Source organism: Lutjanus erythropterus, chromosome 19 (genome assembly GCF_056507025.1).
Source record: "Lutjanus erythropterus isolate fLutEry1 chromosome 19, fLutEry1.hap2, whole genome shotgun sequence".
Lineage (NCBI taxonomy): Eukaryota > Metazoa > Chordata > Actinopteri > Lutjaniformes > Lutjanidae > Lutjanus > Lutjanus erythropterus.
In genome coordinates, this window is record NC_139335.1 from 18,380,628 (window position 1) to 18,404,125 (window position 23,498).

General features: G+C 41.3%; 1 protein-coding gene across 3 annotated transcripts in view; it reads right to left on the reverse strand.

Annotated features, from left to right (window-relative positions):
* Positions 1-23,498, reverse strand: part of LOC146309632 (septin-9-like) — a 108,521-nt gene that overhangs the window by 66,394 nt on the left and 18,629 nt on the right. Inside the window, exon 1 of one of the 3 annotated variants that reach the window (XM_084744129.1) lies at positions 20,821-20,953. The exons of 1 other annotated variant lie outside the window; for it this stretch is intronic. In XM_084744129.1, the coding sequence (XP_084600255.1) occupies positions 20,821-20,842 (22 nt within the window). In that variant the 5' untranslated portion in view covers positions 20,843-20,953. Of the gene's footprint in view, positions 1-8,982; positions 9,157-20,820; positions 20,954-23,498 lie in introns of those variants that run through there. One more of the 3 variants, XM_084744127.1, reaches the window with a different exon arrangement.

The window sequence follows — 23,498 nt, forward strand, 5'->3', positions numbered from 1 at the left end:
AACATGTCAGGATTAAACATTCCCATCTCTGACAACAACACTGCAACCACAGTGTCTCCATTTCTATTCCAGGCTGGAATAACTGTTTTTATTTAACCATTTCATAGTAATTTAAGTTCAAATTAAAGCAGAATTTTCACTGAAGAAGTTAGTGTTGGTTTATGAGTTGTAAGAAACCATTAATAATCTTGTAGAAGGCATACATGTTTATAATGGTTAAATTGAGCAGTGTGTTAATGTAGTTTGGCAGGCAGAGTGAGTATTTTCAGAGCGGTGAGCTTTTCACTATTTGGACTGTAGTTCTCATTTGGAATTTCCAGCCACAATTGCTACATATTGCTCTTTTAATGTTTCTAACCTTCAGCGGTTAATGACAACTTTGAATTGCAGGTCAGCAACCCCACTTCAAATAATTCATAATTTTCATACCTGGAATGAGCGCACTATAAGTCACTTACAAAAATCCCTCTATATCTGCAGCTATACATTCACTGCAACTGCAAACAGCAATCACTGCATGTCAAGTACTATACAGATGCTTTTCCTTTTGCTAGATAGGCCCTGGTGCAATGTATCCTCAAAAGTTTGTGGAATGGTTTGCCATGTCCTCAGTAAATCCTCTGAAAAACAGGAAACCATAAACATAAATTCCTGCAAGTTAACTCTCATTACACCATAGAGAATGACCAGAAAAATAAGAGTCAAGGCCAAATTTAAATTAAATTTAAACTTGGACTGTATGTGCATGCAAGCTTGGGGGGTGTAATGGATTACATGTAATGAGGTTATGTAATGAGGATACATAAAAAATGTAACTTTATTCTTTTATAGTTACAGAAATAAGACATCATCAGATTACAAATAAATTTGGAAAAATTGGGTTAGTAGGATTACAATTTAAAAATGCATTTTAAATGAGCCAAATTTAAATGAATGAAATACTACTTAAGGACTGCAGGTGGGGATGCTGGGCTGGTGTCTGGGTAAAAACACAAACCCATTTATGGCAGAGGAGTTTGGGTGTGAAAGTACCTTTAAATGTGTATTATTGCATCTATTGATCTAAATGTGCATTTGCACATGACAAAGGAAGTAATAGTTGGACAAACAATCAATAAACCTAAACAAACATAAAACATTATATTTGACTAAACATTTTTGCAGTATTTTATACTGAGATAATTCAAAAGTGATGGAAAGTAATCAGGTTAAATTACTTCAACATTGCAATACTTGGATTACATTACTGACCTACATTTTTAATAGGTATTAGAATACATTTTTTAAATGGCACTCCCAACCCTGTGTGCATGAATCACGCAGGGTTTCATCTCTGATAATAAGCCCTCTGTGTTGCTCACATGGAATAGCGTAATTATATTTGAGAAAATTGGCCTTGAAATTTTCATGGAAGACAGGGTCAGTGTGTGCAGTTCTTTATGAGAAACAAGCACAGGAAGAACCCACCAGTCACAGTGAAGTAAAATTCACTGGATGCAGTGAAGGCTTGAAATATATTAAGACAGGGATGAGAATTTCCTGCCAGTAAGGACAGGAAGTGAACAACTAATGGAGCAGCTAATTTAATGTAGCTTTCTGCATGAGGCTCAGCTTTTAAGACTAAGAGCTCGAGCTGTAAAAAAGCATAAAAAGCATATTCTACGTACCACAGACCACTTAAAACTGTGTTTGACTGTGATTTTGATATAATGACCTGTTTGCCTTGAATTGTGCTAACTGTGTGAAGCGTGCCTGCTCTGTGGTGACAGAAGAGCCCAACACAGCGAGGTCCTCGCAGACACAGTGGAGACAGAGGCCCTGTCAGTTTTGTTTCTATCTGCCTCTCTGTATGTGTGTGTGTTTAAACACAGCTGTAGAGTAAAGCAAACACAGCCGGGTCTACCCCCGATGAGAACCAAACTCTGCCTCTGTTAACGTCATGCCACAGTGCATCCTGGGATGTGTGTGGGATGTGTGTGTATGAATGAAGCTAGATAAGGAGGTCACACATTAAAGGGATGATTTGAAGTGGGGTTGTATGAGGTACTTTTCATGTGTTTCATATGCACACCCCCAGTTTGGAGAAACAGAACCAAATACTGGTGTAGGAAACTAAGCAATCAAATGCTGTGGACAAGGTCAGCAACAACATTTATTTAAGCCATTTCTAAAAAATCTGTTAGTTTAATTGTCTGCTATATTTATAATATTTTCACCGATTTATCTTGCCGTCAGACAGCCTTTTCCAGCAGGAAATCATCATTATATAAGCCAAATGTCACTCTCTGTCAGTCAACCAGACTCCATTGGTGAAATTAGCAATTTTATCTCACAGAACACAGGAGTTGCTGGAGTACTGCTGCTTTGCTCTGTTTGTTTGTGTTACTGTGGCTACTTCAGTGAATCAGAACCAACCTTTTAAAACACACTTAGTCACACAATAATACAAACTAACAGATGGAAACAGCAGTAAACCAGTACCTCTTGTGTTCTGCAAACTAAAACGACCAATTCCACCAAAGGAGTCCGGTTGGGCGAGAGAGAGCTATATTTGGAATACATAACTGTCTTCCTGTCAGAAAGGGATGTCTGACAGCAAGGTAGAACAGTGCATGTGGGCTGGCGTCATGCCAAACACCATCTAATGTATGCAATACACTGACCTGATAAGTACCACATGCAACCCCACCTTAAATAATCCAAACTACCCCTTTAATAACTCTCTCCTTGTGTATTTGCATGAAAAAGATGGCACTCTTGCTTTGCCTCTGTAATATCTCAGTTATCATAAATGTGTTTATGCATGACTACATACAGTAGAATGTTTGTGTTTTGATGGCAGTGTGTGTGTTTGTGCAGGCTGTGATTTGTGTCAGGGTCATAGCCATAGAAGTGTGTTTGTGTGCATGATATCAAAGATAAAACCACTTGATGTCTCTGAGCTGCTGTGTACTGCTCTGAGGCGATAGCAGTGATTACAGCCCTTTCAGCAAAGCTAAGATAATACTAATGAGCACCAGTGTAAACCAAATGTCAACCAAAGTGCTCTCTCTCTTTCTCTCTGGCTCTGCTCATTAGCTGCCTCTCCCTCTATCTTTACCTCTCATTTAACCTGCAACTGAAACAACATCTGCTTTGAAGGTTTTTGAACCCTGTTAATTTTTGGACTTCCATTCAATTATACTTTAAACATGCTAGCGGACTGAACTGCCAAATAAGGAAGGAATTGCAGCCAAGCTTGATGTTTTTCGACCAACACTCAATGAAACATGGTTAAACTGCCAGAAAATCATATGATGATGCTACTCTGTTCTCCAGTGTAGCATGTAACGTTACTGGATGAGCACCACATGGACATTCTCTATGCCTCTCTGAGCATGACGGTAGATGAGCTGGACGGGTCAACAAGATGTAGCACTGTCTTCTGTCCTCAGTTACTGAGGGGAAACTAAGGATCACTGCAGTATAAGCAGGGCTTCTGTCAAACTGTAGGCATCAAGATACTAAGGTATACCAGAGTATTAAGAAATCCTGACATTCCTCTTTCAATTAAACTCATTAGAAGATGCTGTTTTCTCTCTAATGTGAATTATTGTCACAATCAATCATGCAACTAATGTACGAGCAATATGTGAACCAAAAATAGGAAAGGGAAAAAAATGCTTAGAACCCAAAAGGTTGTAAAGGGTAAGATCTAATCCTTAAGATTTTCAAGAAAGAAAATCCTGTTTTAAAATACTATTTATGGTTGGCACTTTTTGGCATCTATTCAGCGTGTTATACATTTTCTCTATATAGTAAAGTTTTCAGTGTAAGTGGTGGTCCATCATTCTGCAGGTTCAAATTGCCTTCACATGCATGAGAGTCTCCCAGTACATGAGGCATGCATGTGAAACAGACTTAATGTTTGTGATTTTCATTTTATCACAATCAGGCTCGCTGTTATATTCACTCTCCCACAGTTTTATCAGGGATGTATTAAGTTACTGTTTATGCAAACACTTGCAAACATTTGCTTCTGCTGCTGCTCCATTTTAAAAGCATTCAACAAGTGAAGCACAAGATGGCTTTAATTGTGAAGCTGTCACAGCAGTTTCAGTGGATTTGTCACAGAGGTTAGCCCTGACCATGATTGTTTCTGTAACAATACAAGACAGTGGCCATTTTCATAACTTAATTTATTTTTTACATTTGATTAATTAATATTTTTGTCAGTGGATTTTTAATTTTTTGAGAAGACGGTGCATTCACAATGAGCAGTTAGATGAGGGGGCAGCAGATGACAGGCTGCACACTTCCAACTCCTCACCAAGGTAACCCAAAAGTTTGTTTGGTTGCACTGTAAACAGATACACAATATACTAAAGATGAACACTGTGCTTCCGCTTCCTTCCACTGTACAAAAACAATGGCATCATTTGGAAACAGAGTCTGAGCAGTAGTGATCTAGGTTGGAGCCGTATATATCTGGCCAGCTCAACTGAGTAGGGATCAGCTGTCAGTCACAAGGTGAAATCCCCTTTTTATGCCATCAACTATCTAATTCAAACTAAACTTATCAGAAAAAGTAACACTTGAACAAACATCAGCATGATAAGAACTACCTAAAGTAGTTTAAATTTATTTGATGTGTACTTTGATGTTTTAATTTGGCACATGTCCCATCTGATAACAAAGAGGGGGCAGCATTTATGACCTATACTGCAGCCAGCCACCAGGGGGCCATCCAGATTTGCTTCAGATTTGGGGAGCTGTCATGTTGTCCATCTTTATATATGTCAATGAGTTAAATCTCCTCCGTACAAGGCTCTGCTTAAAAAGTGTTTGCTGCAGTATTAAACTGCTTTTTCTGTTACCATGGTAACCACAGGTGTCGACAAATCAGCCAGGACTAAGCTTCACCTATCAAAACTTTATACTAACGCCAGTTTGACGTGTTGAGCACTCTACTGAAGTCACTGATGCGCATACACTCTCTGCAAAAGGTTCTGCAGTTTGCCGCAGTAGCCATAAAAGGCTCTGCATGTCAAAATGTGCTTTGGACCACTGAAATAAGAGCATTTGGCTCTATATTTAAAGTCCATCTCTCTTTCCTGGAGGTGTCTATTACAGTTGTCAAACACACTTTCCATTCCACGCAGGAAAAAACACTTTCCTCTCAATGTAAAAAAGAAAATCTTTCATCAGAGGCTAGTTGATTTTAGCCATAGCAAGGAGCCTGCTGATAACTCCGGGGTCTTGCCTGGGGCCGGCATCGGTGCAGATTTCTCTCCACATGTCCAACATGGAGGAAAAACAGCGAGGAGTACCTTTAAAGCCTAACAAAGATCTGCTGTGTTCGCTGCACCTCAGAGTGACCCTTGGTGCTTCTCAGCAGCTCCGATGCTGTTGGCGTCATTAGCAGGAAACCTGTCCTAGCTGATGAGTATAGAGCACCCTGATGATCCTGATAAGCGTGGAGACTCCTGAGGACGGTTATCATCAGACACTTCCTCCCACAAGCTCTATCAATGAGGCCCCTTGTGGCGTTTCGTCACAAGGCCGAGATTTAATGGTTTAGATCAATAGCACATTAACCCCATATTCCAATGCTTATTAGAACAGTTCCAGTGCATTATGGGTTACAGACAGTAGGCGATTTGTTAATTTTTAACAGGGGCAAGTTTGTTTTGTTCACCCATGACTAACGAACCAACACATGAATGACTATTTTTGTTCTGTATTTTTTAAAAACACAATGGACAGAAGCGCAGGACTCAGAAAAATCACACAGCCCAGTTAGGCTACTGTTATTTCAGAGCCAAGGTCGGGGCCATTCATTCTGACTTTCGTTAACCTCAATCAGATAAAGACTAACATATTCAACAAAACTACCACACTGCCTGCACCCTTGCTGCTGTTTGTTTGTTATAACCTCGATTTGAGAACCACTAACTTAGAGTAATTAAAAAGCACCTATGAAAACAATAGCAGTTCAAAGGTGGGCTCATGAAGGTGTTGTATCTATAATCTTCAGTTCTACTTTATTTATCCATCAACACCTCATGTACCTGTTGATTACATTTTTAACTCCACCTCATTGTTGATGGTCAAAATGTGTGTCACTGTGATTGGTTAGTCAGTGCCACACAGACTGGGCCTCACGGGAATCTGTAAAGAGAGGCCTGGCTGTGCTCATTTCCACTTCTCCGCTGCCTACCAAGACATTTTCACCCACCACAGAAATCCACTCCTGTGGAATTTCCTCTCATTGGACCAGTAAATTCCCTCAACATACAGAGAGGGAAAGAGACCAGTTGCAGTGGCAGCTTTTCCACTGCCACTGAAATAGGAATCAACATAAGGCAGATATCTGGTTCATATATGATTCATGGAATATTAAACAACTTATTTTCCCCCAAAATATAGATATTCTGAAAATACTTTATAGTAAGGTGCCTACAATAGGCATTTGTTTATAGTAATAAGGTCCTTATAAGATGGTTACTAACATTAATATGTGTTAATAAGACTATATAAGTATTAACAAGTAAAATAAAAAATCTAAATAATAAAACAGAAACATGTTTATTGTTATATTATAAGGCATTATTAACAGTTTATTGACTGTTGAAGTTTTTTTAAATCATTGTTTTGTAATAGCATAGTTAACTGCTAATAAATGCAAAATAAAGTGGACAAGGTAACAAGTTGCTTATAAGTGCTTATAAATGACTTAACAATAAACATGGTTATGCACCAAGACTTTTGATAAGACTATTATAAAGGGCTTATTACCTATTAACTAATGCTTATTAGAGGCACCTTAATATGAAGTGGTGCCAGTGTGTTCGAGAGAGAAACACAAGGGGCTTTTGCAAGAGAAAGAACAGACCTCTTTGTAGGAACTATAAAAATGACACTCTGTGAATGTGCGTGTGTGTGTGTGTGTGTGTGTTGATTCTGCAGAGCGGAAGGCCCAGTGGCCTGGTCAATGATCTGTGTCAGTTTGCGAGGGTGAAGTCAGAGCTGAGGTCATCAACCTCATGGACAAGAAAATCCTGTCTTCTGTCTCTCAGCTCACTGCCGTCATCAGCTATGGACATGACAGAGTGAATGGACACACCAAATATGCACACTGTTACACACTGTTACTTACTCTTCCTACTTTCATTCACAAATTTACTGTATAGTGTTTACAATATATATGTATATACTGTGTTATAGTGGCAGTGACTTGCACAAATTTAGAGGTTCTAATAATTTCAGTGGACTTCAGTGGTGTCGAATTTTGAGCTTGCAGCATGCAAACACCTCTGTCAGAACCTATGGTGGCCACAAAACTCATGCAAAACATGAAAGGCTAGCACTGTTGTCAGAGAAGCCAGTATTTCTTAGCATTTAGTTTCCTTAATCTATGATGGCAAACCATAGTCATTTTTTATTTAGTACAGAAAATATATTATATATTTCTCCTTTAATTAAATATTCTATCATATTTAAAGCTACTTTGAGGAACGTTCATAATGTGTTGATTTTGGAGGCCCCTGCACACAAGTGGCAGAGTTTCCACTATAGCAACCACAAAATATAAAGTCCAAGATAACATCTGAATAAAAATCTTCTCCCTTCTCCTAACTGGCCAGTGTACCTTTCATTGTAACTTGGCTTGGGAAAATGTAAACATAGGTGTGTTTCATCTGATTTCAAGGAGACTCGGTGGCAGGCATTAAGAACTCCACAGAAATATCTTCTCACTGATGGTTTTGTAAATTAATGTATAGGAGGCATCAGTAATAAACCGAGGCTGTTTAATAAACAGCAGCTTTAATGTACTGAAAGTGGAGTGTTTTTCTTAAAGCACATGACAAAGCTGCTCTGCCACTGTGAGATGAGCACTTGAAATGATTTACTTTACAAAGCTGGTTCTTATTGACTTGCTGGCTCATGGGAATCACACCCCTGCTGCATCTGTGCCATGCTGTGCTCTGTGAGCCACACGGGGTCATACATCATGGTGCATGGTGGTGACACTAAGGTATTACCACACACTCAACCCAAACCAGGGGCAACACACACCATTGACAATCACAACAGTAACCCATTATGTCTGAAAGCATGACTCTGAGCCACATGGTTGAAGCACACTCTCTTTTCTGAACACCACTTATCTTTCTGCTCTGTTGCACTGTGTAAGCTGGTGGTGTAGAGACCTGAAGACAAGGCTGAGAGGCAGAGAGATCCACCGTACATACATACCACAAGCAAACTGGTGTTGACAGAGGAGCAGCTCCGGACAAGTGCGGATGCGTTTCTAATGGCTATGTGTTTGTGAGAGACAGGAGACAGATTGTCAGATAGACAGACAGGTTAGGGGGAGAGGTGTCGGGCCTGTCAACCCCCCTCTCACCCACCCAGCCTCCTCGCATCCACCACCAGCAGCAGCCAGGCCGAGGGGAGAGGGGCTGAGGATGAACGAGCTGCTGAGAGAGGGGAAAGGGGGATGAGGAGGTGGAGGAGGAGGAGGAGGGAGGAGAGGGATGACAGGGGGAATCTGTGGGCCAGGGGCAGAGAGATGAAAAGGAAGAGAAGAGGGAGCAGGGAGCAGAAGGGGGGGGTGTTCCAGGTGTTCCCCTCACAGCCGTATGGTCAGACACTCACATGGCCTCTCTATCATGCAGGTTAGAGGCTGAATCAGTTGCACACTTTCCCATCCTAGCATCGGATACAAACATGACAGCCATAACAAACACACTAGCGCATCTTGACAAAAGTCAAAGAGCAGTAAAAAGCAACACTTTAAGCATGATTTCCCTTTCAAAACACCACTGCTCACCGCAGACGTCAGCAAGCTCTTCACACGCTCCATTTTTCCAGATCCGCTCAGTTCCAATCAAACATGTGGAAACTATCTATAGTGTCCTCATGGCAGGGTTAAAGAGCGCCCCGCTCCACAGAGTGACAAAAAAAAGAAGAAAAGCAGTGGAAACAAAGAAAACTAACCTTCAAAGTCTGATATGATCCCTTCCAAGTGAGCGTTGACAGTGGAATCAGACATTTTGGGGAGCAATGTGTGTGTGTGCGGGTGTGTATAACGCGAGAGAGAGGGAGCAGGGTTCCCTTTCCCCAGCAAGGAGAAGTCTTCCTGGGGCGCAGTCCCGCTTTTAAACAAATCCCAAATTAGGAGCCCGTGCAAGAGAAAAGAGGGGAGGGGGAAGAAGAAAAAAACACAAGAGTTGAGCAGCTCACTGATCCGAACTCTCTCTCTATCTCTCCTCTCTGTCTTAAAGCAGCAACTTATTTTTCTCTTCTCCTCCTTCTCAACTTCCAGAGCTTGGAATGAGCCAGCGATGACAACCCCCCACCCACCCTCGCTCCAGCTCACTGTCTTCCCTCCCCCCCATTTTGCCTTCCCTCCATTCCCTCCCTCCCCTTCTGCAGCCGTCCTCTCCTCTCTGACTGCTTCCTTTCTGTGAAAGCTCTCATTTTTGACTTGGCTGGTCAAATTATACGCATGCTACGTTCACTTCCTCTGGGCTCGATCACATGACTAACACTCTCGGCAACTGATGAAACACACTTTTAAGACGTTTAAAGCCTTACTTTGTTGAATATGCCAACATCAGCATCCTGTAATAAGCACATAAATCGACCCACTCACTTAAAGTCACATTGGAAAAAGACACGTCTCCACTCGAACACGTCTCACAGTGGATGGAGTAAAAAGTTAGATGGATAAATAAATCCAGAGTGGAGACAGAATCATACTATGGACTAATATGGTCAGGACAGGCTCATGCAGGCGTTCAGTAGATCGTCTGACATGCTCAGTCGCTCTGGAGGCAAACATCAATAAATAAGTAGCCTAATGACTTAATGACCATGTGAATGAGCCTCTGTGAGTGTGTGGGGGCAGCGGAGGAGGGAAGGGTGGACAGGGGCGTTGGTTGTAGGCCACAGGCCAATGGCAGTGAACCACTACAGCTGGCATCCTTAACTAAAATTAACCATTTAGAATTTATTGAAAAGTCTCTGTTTCAGAATGCTGTACTCTGTGTATCAGATTACTGTAAAAAAGGCATGTTTCAATTTAAAAAGTGTATGCTTCAGATCAAAAAGTCCATGTTTCAGATAGAATAATCTGTGTTTTTGATTGAAACACGCCATGTTTCAATTGAATATGTGCATGTTTCAGATTAAAAAGTCTGTCTGTGGGATTACTGTAAAGAAAATGCATGTTTCGGCTTAAAAGTAGATGATATTTCAGATTTATAAGTCTGTGTTCCAGATATAAAACTCTGTGTTTCAGTTTAAAAAGTGCATCTTTCACTTTAAATGCATAAAGAGTAGGAGTAGTAGTAATAGTAGTACTAGTAGCAGTAGTGTGTGTGTCTTGCTGTGTGTGTGTGTGTGTGTGTGTGTGTGTGTGTGTGTGTGTGTGCACACTTGCATGTGTATGTGTCAGGAAACTGCAAAGATTTACTGCTTCCAAAATAATGGCAGCCCTGAGAGACACCAACACCTGAGGCAAAAATGAGAAGATGCATGAAATGAAAAATGTGTTTGGAGAGATGATAGACAGTAGAGAGATGCGGGAAATGTGTTTGGGACCAAAATCTTGCATGTCTGGCGAGGTTACCGCCAATTTGTTGCTTACACTGGAATCAGAGTTTGCGTTTTCTGTTGATTTAGGCGTGTTTACCAATCCTAAACACAGATGTGCACGAGTGCACAAACACATACTAACACACAGATTTAAAAACAAATATGAGGCTTTACTGTACCAAAACCTGCAATCTGAGATTAATTGTACATTGCATTCCCCCATCATTGAACGATGCAAAGTATGTAACTCACAAAATACGTGGGAAAACACTGAATATCTGGCTAACATGCAAACTTGACTTGTCTTTTTTTAAAAGTCAGGACAGGTGAAAACCAGATGAAAACCAGATTATAAGGAGCCTTTTGCTTGATTGTTTGACAGAGCAAGGTAGTGTTCACGAAGACAGCAGAGATTTATAAGGATAGTTTGGATTATTTGAGGTGGGGTTGTATGAGGTACTTGTTAGTGTATTACTGACAGAAGATGGCTTGCAGGGGAGGAAGCTGCTGTGGACAGGATCTGCAGAAAAACTTTGAGTGTTTTGCAAGATAAAATTACTGTTTTTGCCAACAGAGTCTTGCTGCTTTGCTTTGCTTTGATATTTGGCTTACATTACAGCTGTTTCCTATGGGAAAAGTCTGTCTGGTAGCAAGGTAAGGTGGCGTAAATATTCCAAATAAAGCATACATTTAAACTGATGTACTCCAAAGTGGGGGCTTGTCAATTGGCATCTAATGTATAGGTAACAGACTGACTAACGACATTTAATGTCTTGTTCAAAAGTTTTAGGATAATTGCCCCACTCATTTATGCACATATCCATATAGTATATCACACGTACTTCACAACATCTGGCATTGTGTCACTTTCTCCAGCAGGGGTCAGTGTTGCTCCTATAAATAAAACCCGTTGCTATAGGCAACAGTGTTTTAGTGGTAGCAGTGTCACTACATACAGTAATGTGATCTGGAAACAGATAAAGATGGAGACATGAGGAGAATCCTGCTCCAGACACACCCTTCAACCCACACAGTTTTTCCTGTCCAACATATGTGTGTCGGATTCCTCCACTCCCTGGCACACATTCATATCCAGACACACACAGAGCTGCATGCGAACACACACACACACAGGCAACAACTATGTGTGTGGCAGATGCATGCACAAATTCGAACGTGCACACAGAACATACACTCAGCTAAGCACCCAACCCTTTCGCTGAAAAACATACACACACACACACACACACACACACACACACACACACACACACACACACACACAAAGAAAAGCACATTGCCCTCCACTGTATATCCTTGCAAGCTCCAGCAAGCCCAGACAGCACTAATCCAATCTGCTATAACAAATGTCACACTAGGAGAGGACTTGAATGCTTTTCACCCTGATCTGTGAAGACCTTCATTCATATCATAGCAGTCATAGTGACGCAGAAGGCTAAGCAATGCACCGCTATGAAAACAGTTTTAATCTGCCATTAGCAGAGCATATGCCTCAGATACAGTATCTAATGGCCTAGATGTTTGTATGACTATGAAAGGTAATACAAGGTCATGTTTTTTCCATGCATCAGCACTGAAATCTTTAACCAATAATTGTGTGGATTCCACTATTGACTCATGTTTCTGGTAAACTTTATTTCCGCGTCACGGTTGTCTTCTTTATGAGTAAAGGGAGGAGGGATTGCTTCTAACTAAAATTTTTCCTTGTCATCACTGATAATAAAGATGTAGAAATAATGCAGTGCTAACAGCAACGTTGGCATTACTATCCCAAGAAGGAAATAGCAATGCTAATGTGTTTTGATGATTTAACAACATAATTCATCTAGTTTTTGTATGGTGAACTAGAGAAATTAAATTCAGAAGGTGTACAGTTGCGTTTAATAATAAATAACAATAAGAAATATAATAAGAAGAAAATAGGGGTGAAAATGTTTATTTTCTTGGCATTTTGGGAGTTTGTTTTATTGATTCAATGAACTAAAGAATCTAACAGAGTTTGTGAAATGGAGCACTACAAGGCGCAGCAGGACTGAGCTATTCTATTACACTATTGCCTCTTGAGGTACAAAGCTAGTTGGGGCTAATTGTTTAGCATGCTAAACTTCAGTAGATATCTCTGCAACCCAGTGAATAGACATCTTTGTGTGTCAGATCTGTTTCTTCTTTGCATTTTGTCGATAATGTTGGTGTAGTTTTTGAACATTTTAAACTAAAATTCTGGCCATATCTTACATATTGAGCATTTTAAATAACTAATGCGTTAAATCCAGATTATGAACCTCTTGGGGCCTGAGGTTTCCTGTACATAACTGTATCCGTATTGTAGTGTATTTGAATGGGCAGCTGCTGGTGTTATGTTGCTCTGAGGCACAGAGATGAAGAGAGACAGAAACAGCCGCCTATTGCTAAAAGAATCCCAGACCACCACCACTCCAAAGTGAAAAATGAGAGGAGCAGAGAGGGAGGAGAAGAGGATAACTTCTATAAACGGATGCCAGGCTGGTGTGGAGGTTGTTGGGGCAATGCCAGGGCAACAGCAGATTGTGAATGTCAGCAGTTGATCTGCACATGGACGCTCACACAAACACATACACACAAAGACACCAACAGGTCTGCATGCATTGGAGCTAGTCTTCCCCCTCCACCGCCCTGTGCCAGTGGACAGATGTCCTGAAATCTGAGATGCAGCTCAAAGAAATGTCGCAATGATAACTAAACCAACACTGGCCACTGGGATGCAAGGACACACCTGAACTGTTTTATTCCAAACAGCAGCTAAGTCAACTGTAAGTTCTTACAATAATAAAAACAATGGATGGGAAACGGGAACTATCTTGGGAAAAAGAAGTCAAGGGGTGTCACAAATTCCATATTACAGTTTTTACCCGTTGCTTACACACTAAAAGTGACTGCTAAGACAAAGGCATAAAAGCCTTAAACAAAGGCACCAAAAGTGCAAAGACATTTTCTGCTTTGCAATTCTGCACACACACACACACACACACACACACACACACACACACTTGCAAAACAATACAGGCTGTTTCCTACACGAAACACTTGGTTCAAGAAGGGAAAACACCTCTATTCAAAATACAAATAACACACCTGTGAGGATGCTTTACTGTAACCTCAACTCATACACACACATACATACACACACACACACGAAAACATTAATACACTAATGTTGCAATCATTCTGAGTCGAATAGACAAATAGACTTAAGGTGCACTCACCTCCTCTTTGAGAACTTGGGGTCGGACACTTAGACTTGAGAACAGGTATGTGGTTGACTTTCTATACTATCATTATTATTTTGTTTATTATTTATTATTTTATTATTATTATATTACCATTTTTCATCTTCCACAGATAAGAGATCAGTGTGTTGCTGCTGGTCTGATAGAATAATTGGTGCATGCGTGTATCATTTTGTTGCAAAAATGCCGTTTTGTAAGACGATTGTGAGGTTCTGATTGCAGAGTTTTATGTTCTCATGTAAGTCAGATGTTCCTCTCCAAGTGCCGTGTCTTATTTGGCTTATCTGTAGAGTTTTGACACAGTGAGCCAAATTCTCCAACAAGTGTGTACGCAGTGGGTAAAAACTGTAAATCGAAACAAGTTTTCGAGAAAGGGGAAGAAAAAAACAACACTTCAAAAACGACACAGCGTTATTGTACACTTTACATCACAGAGTCTTTCTTTTTAAAGAATCTGAAATTGCAAAATGACCAATGATCTGTTGCTCTTTAAAATCCAAGACTCAATATCCTAATGGCATAGCTGTCAGAAGTCAAATTTAATCATAGATTCGGAGAATTGTGACACCGTGTTAGTCAATAACTGTGTCAATACTAATCTATCAAATGACTCGATGCACTTATAAATAGAAATGTATGGTACTGTGAAGAAGAACAGTTTAATAACATTATATTTGCTGAAAGTCAAGAGTGACCAGCAGCCAGCTGTTTTACATTGACAATAATGATCAGTGTTTCCATCAGCTCATGTCAGGTTTGGACAGTCATTGTTATTTCAAACATTACCAGTATCAGCAACAGAGGAAACCCCAGCTTCCTGCTGAGCACATCCTAAAACAACAAAAGCTTTGTTGGTCTTGATGCAGACGACTCACTCGTGAGTCAGGCTGTATCAAGTAAGCCATCTGGAAGAGGTAGAGTCTGTGCATGTTGTGTGTTGGCGAGTATGTTCATTGCTTGCATTGATTACATGTGTACATGTGTGTATACTTTGGATGTGACTAGCTAGTTACCACAGCTCTGTTTGCATGGCAACCCCCATAATAAGCAGCTTTACCTGGCTCAGGACTCAGGAGAGGAGGAGAGGAGGAGAGGAGGAGAGGAGGAGAGGAGGAGAGGAGGAGAGGAGAGGAGAGGAGGAGGGGTAGATGGACAAGACATGAAGAAGAAAAGGGGAAAGGTCAGGAAAGGTGTGCCAGAGAAAGACATAGAACCAGAGAGATGACTCTAATGGAAACTAGGAAACAGGGATATTTCTCCCTGCTGTGTGTGAGAGAGAAAGACAGAAATACAGAAAAAGAGCTTTAGCATGACTAATGGAATCAGCAGCACTGGTCCTGTAAACATAACCAGAAAAGTGCCTGGCTTTCAGTACAATACTGTGCTTTCAGCTAAATGTGGGAATGAATGGCAAGAGACAAACGCTGCGCTGCAGTGAGGATCGCTGACTGTCCCATATGTTAAATAAACAACTGCAAACAAAAGACAATTAAGCACTTGCCCACACTTTCTGAATTAGAGACATTAATACCACAGTCTGGGTGAATACTCAATTCTGATTGGCTGCAGGGTGTCTATTAATTCCTGTGATACCATGGTCTTGATGAATACTCGGTTTGCCCTTCCTAAGTCCCGCCCCCTTTTGCTCTGTGCGCCAATAACCTTCTCCTCTCCTGTTTCTTGTAAGTAGATATGCTAGGTGCTTGTTTATGTTAAAAATAAAACAAAATTCTGAAGATAGCTGAAAAATGTTGCTGGGAGACCAGTATAAGTGACAGGGACAGGAAGTGAGAAGCAGTTGAGGAGAGTTTGTAGAGAGTTACATGCGTAAGTATATATCATCCATCGTGTTTTTAAGTCCGCAAGTATTTGTTTTTGTGAAGTAGGAAGTTACTTCTTCCTGTGATTTGAGCGCAAAGTCATACTATTTTGAAATACATTGACAAAATGACAAAAATTGCTGTCAGTGTCCTTGTTTTGACATCATCATTACCGCTTTTGCTGTTTGTACTTAACAGGTGGTTAATTTTGTGCCCCCCAATATATATTTATATAATGAATGGCGTTTTCACACTAGATACGATGGCTTTCTGGCTTATAGCCGAGCCAAGGGCTTCTATGAGCTGAGCGACTGGGAACATATCCTGTTGCCAAGTCATATCCAAGGTTTATCTTATATACTGAAGTAGTGAACAACATTTACATTGCATAAGAAAATTGTGGGGTGGTAATCATTGTTCCAGGCATTAGTCAAACCCTCAGGCTTTAGTAAAGAAACAATGTTATAATTCTGAAAAACTCAACAAAACACATGAAAATGTAAATGAATAGTCTTATTTTTCTTTGACAAGTGACCATGATAGAAGCAGGATAATGCCCACAATCAGGACTTGATCCCTTACATGTCACAGAAGGCCAGACAATTTCATATTATCAACACACACACACACACACACGAAAACCCCTCGCGTGGCCCCAGAGCCCACATGGTGAAGTAGCTTCGTCTAAAGTAAATGCACAGCTGTGGTGACAGCAGCTGCCCTTAACCAAATGTTAAACAGCAGCACCCAGCCAGGCTCTGCAAACTTTAATCAAATACAGCACCTGTTGGAAACATGGCTCCACTGCACTGCACTGTACACACACACACACACACACACACACACACACACACACGCTGGCATACCCCCTGAATTGCTTTCACTCAGTGGTTTTCTTTGCAGTGAGCGGCGCCTGTGTGTGTGTGTGTGTGTGTGACTGAGTGTATCGACTGTCTGCACACATGCTGCTGCCTGCATGTGTGTGTGTTTCCCTCACGCATGGGATGGAATGGCTCGGTAAATAGAGAGAGCAGCTGTCCTCCATCATGGACGACTCTCAGTAGGCCTCTCTCTTTCTCTTTCTCCCACCTCCGCCCTCGGCTCCATCGCTCCACCGGGTAGTAACACTGTTTGGTGCGTCAACAAGCCAGCATTGTGAACGCCATCCTCGCTTCTCCCTCACATATTGTTCTGTTCAGCACGTTGCCATGGCAACCCACCCAACAACACCAAGCGTGTCTCACCAGGAAGCAACGCGGCCTGCAATTTCCTTTAATAAAAGCTCTCCTTTAACCTATAGAGGCTTATATTCACAACAACAAGGCTGTGACGAAGAACACAACAGAAATCAACCAGAAACAACACTTGTGGCCTCTTGACAGTGTTCACAACTGATAGAGGGTAACGTAAAAAGAGTATTTTGGTCCAGCACCACCACCTGGTGGGGAAAACATATATTACATTAAACAGACAACTTGCAGCACAGATTCAAGATGACTGACATCTTTCTCTGAATTTAGGGCTACTATTTTCAGAGCTGATTAATCTGCCCATTATTTCTCAGTTAATAAATTAATTGTTCGTTCTATAAAATGTAAGGAAATGGTGAAAATTGTTAAAGCTCAATATTATGTCCTCAAATGTCTTGTCTCCTACAGCCCAAAGATATTCAGTTTACTGTCATAAAGGAGTAAAGAAACCAGAAAATATTCAGATTTAAGAAGCTGAAATCAAAGAATTTTTCCTTTTTTTCTTAGAAATTACTTAAACTGATAAATCAGTTACCAGAATAGTCAATCAATTAATCGTTGCAACTGAATTTATTAAAAGGTTCCCATGAGGGCGTTTTATAAGTCATGAGCCGGTGGTTGCTGACTGTGGCTGCATCACACAGACTTTCATCAAGCATCATCAGCTGACCTCAGTCTGACTCAAATGAATGGGACACACATCAGCCCCCTTCATGCTTTATTCACAATCTCTGCGCAGCTGATAGACAGTTTCTGTTTTCCGAAGCGTCATCACTGTTGATTCACGTGAGAAGAAAACACAGGAAACAAAGGGGGAGCCTCGCAAATCAGCATTAACGCCAGGCCCATAGCTACCACTGAGGACACTGAGGTCATGTTCTTTGTATTTATTTCTAGGCCATTTTAAACATTTTAATGTATATATTTCTTAAAATTCTAAAGTACAGTGACAATTGCAATACAACTGCTTAGTTGTATTGTGTGTTGTGAACAAAGGTTGGCATGCATCGTCTCTCTAAAAGCTTAGAAAAACTTTCTGTTTTTGTGATCAAACTTGAAATTGGATGACTACATAAGGCTAAATGCTGAGGTCTCATGTGTCATCTGCAGGCATCTGTTTGCAAAAAAAAAAAACACCAGAATGCAGGAAACAAAGTTTATGAAACCCACATTAACTGGGGGAAAACCTCCAGACGTCCCACTCTGGTTTTGAAACCTCCTGAAGACCCAGTCCTCATCACTGAGCACCTGCTGCTCCTTTTCATGTAACTTCTATTATGTTTGAATGTATATAAAAAAATTTTTAAATGTGTCCTGTTTGGATGTGATGTGATGGGCCATTGTACGAAGTACTTAATGAAAGTCAGTGTGTGATGATCAACATGCATATCATGCTATATTGAGAACATTTTCACTGCTTTATCTTGCCATCAGATAGCTTTTGTCAGTTCTATGTTACAGAAAACAGGAGTTGCTTGATGGGTCTATCAACCTGTAAGTTTGCTTGTGTTACTGTGTGGCTTCATTGTTTTCAAAGGATAGTTCAGATTAGTCAAAATCACAGAGTTACACAAACAAACTAAAATCCCTTTTGCACTGGACAGAAACACCCACTAATATCTGCCTTGTTTCTTCAAGGGAAAAGGGCACAATCAGCATTCACTCCCGAGTCAAATGACTCTGCACTGGTCATGGGTATTTATCGTCTCCTGCTCCTATTGGCAGTAATGTAAACTCAACACAGGGCAAACAGGCTATTTTCAGTCCTTTTTGGCAGAAGCAGTGAAAGCTTGTTGCCTGTTTTGCTCCTTTTTCACCCACACAAACTGCTTGACTCAGTTTGATTCGATGCTGCAGCCCAGCACAGCAACAATTGCACCAGCCTGAAGGTATTAATGATGAAGCACTCGCAATCAGGCTAAAAGATGGATGAACATTTTACTTTCTATAAATTTTTCCACAATAAAAGTACCCCATCATTTTGTAATTTAAGCTTTTGAAGCGGCATAATAAAGAAATGTTGCATTTCTAACTTGACTCCCCTGCAGCTGAAAGTGAACATGAGACACATCTCAAAGGACAAATAGTGACGCAGAAGAGAATCTAAACTTCAAACCACGGAGATCCATTCAAAATCAAAATCCTGGTCCAGAAAAAAAAAGACAGGCAAGCAGATCTACTGGCAATGGGAAAGGGATGATTCGGCTATTTTTAGCGGGTTTACCCATGTCTAAAGTTTTTGGTGTAAAAATGGTATAACAGATCGAGGCAGCGGTAAACCAGCAGCTCCCTGTGAAGTGGAGTTTGGTTGGCTTGGGGAGAGTAATATTATTTTTATTTAACAGCAGTTTCCTATCAGAAGAGGCTCTCTGACGGCAAGGTAAAACACTGAAAATATTCTAAATATACCATACACTTACACTGATATTGATTTCTTTAAGGTGGACATTTTTTTAGGTGGCTATGTTTTGCTGTTGACCCTGTCCTCAGCAGTTCATTGCTCAGCTTCCGCGATGCTGCTTCTTCTAACTGGAGGTGTGTCGACCACCATCCACTGTAGTTAATACATTAACCATGGATGTGTACCTCATACAACCTCACTTCAAGTAATCTGAAGCATTCCTTTAATGTTCTTGTTTTTAATAGCAACATTTCTGCACATGTGGAACAACATCCTACTGACCTAAAAACACACATACATACATACACACACACACACACACTGTGTATATGAAAGTGTGAACAAATGCATAAATCCTCCAGTGAAGGTTCTCTGAAAGCAGAAACACACAAAAAAAGTATGTCCTGCTGAAGCCATTACAGCTCCCTAGAGGAAGCACCTGGAGACAAGGGGCCACACTGAGAGAAAGCGGGGTGATACCTCCATCACACACACACACACACACACACACACACACACACACACACACACACACACACTTGTCAATGGTCTCACCTACATCCACATTTCACACACCGTGTAGGTGCTACAAGCTATGTTGGGTCACAAACACACACAACCTCACACACATGCTGCAGCCACTTCACCATTTCCACTCCAGCTTTTTTTTTTTTGTTCATGCCTTTTTAACAACAGTCACACTAACACTCATAAAAATACCATTAAGAAGCAGACAGCATTGCCTCACTAATGACTTTAGCATAATGTACAACACACACACACACAGTCACTCTTATCAATTAAGTATGTATATTGTTTACAGCATCCAACGGGGCATAAAGAGTAACTATTTATTTTTGCAGAGTCGGCTGACTCTTTGCTAGTGGCTTTCTCTATCCTGTTAGCTAAAGGAGGGACTGACTGATGGCCGAAGCGGGATCAGAGCCACAAGGGACAAGAGTAGTACTGTTCAAACAGAGCCTTTCCTGTTTTCACACCAAAGAAGAATGGGAGAATGCAGATGGAGAAAAAAAGAGAAACATCTTAGAAATAAGTGCTGTTTCTGTATCACTTTGCCACAGAAATCAAAGTGAAGGTGAAAAATGTGCAAAGACAGGCGGACAGAGATTGGAAAAAGAGGTGGCGACAAAGATATTTAACTTGAAACAATGGGACAGACAACAAGAGATAGAAAAGCCTGCAAACGCACAGAACAGATAAAGGCAGAAAAACCAAAACAGGTCCGCTTAAGCTGCTCCACAAACCCTGCACAGCTCCAGCTCCAAACCCCAAAGAAAACATGCAGTCAGCAAACAGGACAGAATGAGAGAGTGGAAAATACCATAGAGGGGGAAAATAGAGGCAGGCTCTTACAGAATAGACACTCGATCACAGTAAAAAAGCCGATTGAAGAACTTTAAACTACTTTGTTCTCCATTCAGAGGCATGAAGTCATCTGGGCTGACAGTTTGTCTTACCTGAGAATTTGTCCCCCTCCATAACCAGATCACTCCCTCCACAGCCACATGTAGTGTCTGCTCTTTGACTCCACACACTCTCCCTCTCTCCCTCTCTGTCTTTTTTTGGACTTCCCTTTCTCTCTCCCTCCCTCCCTCCCTCCCTCTGTTCCTCTTCCTCCTCTTCTTACTCTCTCTTTCCTTTTGGGCTCTCTGCTCTCCCTCCCTCCTCCCCAAGTTTGATTCCTTCAGTGTGTCTTGCTAATGAATTCAGAATTACGACATCCCCATGTGCTGATCATATGTTGCATTCGCCGCTCTCTGTCTCTTTCTCGCTCTTCACCCTCTCTTTCCTCTGATGAGAGCAAAAGACTGAAGGAGCATTGTATCTTGAAAATAGAAACCATTAGCTCCACCATGTGACATGGACAGGCTCCTTACAGACTAAAATAACCCACTGGATGTGCAAACTCTTCCGTCAGCTAACTTATAATGCTTCTTGTGTGTGTGTGTGTGTGTGTGTGTGTGTGTGTGTGTGTGTGTGTGCGCGCGTGTGTGTGTGTGTGCACGCCTCGGCCTTGATTCATTTGATACCAACAACAATCTTGTCAAGCCGGAGTGAAAGACATTCCCTGAACTACCTCCAGACTTCCTCATAATGGATCAGATACAGCTCGGCCTCAGTGAACGTGTGGAGGGATGACAGCCTGTTGAAATAACACTGACACGCAAAAACAATACAGGACGGAAGCAAGAGGGGGGAACGCTACGCTCTTAGAAATGAAAGGTTCTTCCTGAAGGGCTGAGGTTCTTCCCGGGACCAGTTGCTTCTGAGGAACCCTATTTTCAAGAAAGGGTTTGTCAAGGGTTTGTTGTAAGACTAAGGGTTCCATTAAGAACCCTTTTCATCCAAAGAACCCCACAGGGATGTCAACAATCCTTGACTAACTCTTTCATCAAGGGTTCTTTGGACCATAATATAAAAGGGTTCTCTGTACAACCCCCTGACAGTGCTCTACGTAAAACCCTTGGAATATGAAAAGATTCACAGCGGAACCCCCCACTGTGTTCTACATAAAACCTTTGGAATATAAAAAGGTTCTTGGTAGATCCCCTGATGGTAAAGTTGTTGGAGGATCAAAAGGTTCTCAGTAGAACGTCCTGGGTTAGTTCTTGATAGCGCCCTTAGAAGGTGGAACAGTTCTGGATCGAACCCTCAGAGATAGTTCTGGGTTCTGGGTTCTGTAAAACCTCTAATAGGAGGTTCTGGGTGAAATCTTTTACAGATGGTAAGTATAACCCCTCATGTTGGGCTCTGTGTAGAACTCTCTGAAAGGGTTCCAAGCGGAACCTTTATATAAGGTTCTACCACGAACCAAAAAGGGTTCTCCCATGCAGACAAGGCCAAGAACTCTTTCAGGTTCTAGTTATAATCTTTATTCCTGAGAGTGTATGTGAACTTGCTTCTCAGAAATGTTTCAGGGGTTAATGCAGGAGAGGCAGTGCAGTGTGTTACCGGCGAGGAAAAATGACAGCAAGAGCAAATATCCGAGACTGGAGGACTAGTGAGTGTGCGTCTCTGTGTTCAGGAAACTCAGATGACCTCTGACCTTTGGCACGCCGCTCACACTGTGCTGCGGGTCAGAGGTCACATGGCAAGCGTCTGAGCTCCGATAGAGAGATCAAACACACTCAGACATGACAGTCTGAAGTCTTGTGCAACGCAGATTGCTGCGGTTGACCTGAGTGTATCATGTGTTTGTGTATGCATGTCAGCATTTAGTGTGTGTTTGTGTGTTTATATATCTCTAGCCACATCTTCATTAATTCTTAATTAAAGCCAGCTCTCATAGATGGATCAAACATAAAGATACAATGCTGCCCGCAAAGCTAACAAATAAAAAAATCTGCTTTATTGCTTGATAAAAAACTTTTTCATATAGCCGCATGTCCAGCAACATATATAACAATATTGATATAGACTGATATAGCTGTGATAAGACAATATCGGGCCGATAATATTGGTTGACTGACAGGCTCTAATTGTAAAAGTTGCCATGAGTAAAAGGCACACAGCTTACAAACACAGTATGTTTTTATTTCTTTTGGCAGTTCTTTTGGATCTGCAATGATAAAGGCAACACATGTGAACATAAAACCTGGGTAATTATGGATTAAATCAAATGATATATGAGAAAATAAATCTTTAGTCAAATGAGATGAGGTGAGAGGAAATGTAAGTGTAGCCTGCTGACTCCTTGTTTATTTCACCTCGTAGACGTGCACACCTCAGATTGTGATCCGCTCTAATTCTGTGTGTGTGTCCAACAGAGCAGGATCTGCTGACTGCCAGATGGGAATTAACTGCACGCAGATAAACAATAGTGACAGTATTGGATAGACCTGTGTGTGTGTGTGTGTGTGTGTGTGTGTGTGTGTGTGTGTGTGTGTGTGTGTGTGTGTGTGTGTGTGTGTGTGTGTGTGTGTATGTGTGTGTGTGAGTGTGTGTATGAGTTGAGGTTACAGTAAAGCATCCTCACAAACACCCGCCTGCCAGCTCGTAAATCTGCCCCGTTGGCAGATGTTTTGTATGGGACATCTCCCTCCAAATGCCAACTGGGAACACACACACACACCACACATACCCACACACACACACACACACACACACACACACACACACACACACACACACACAC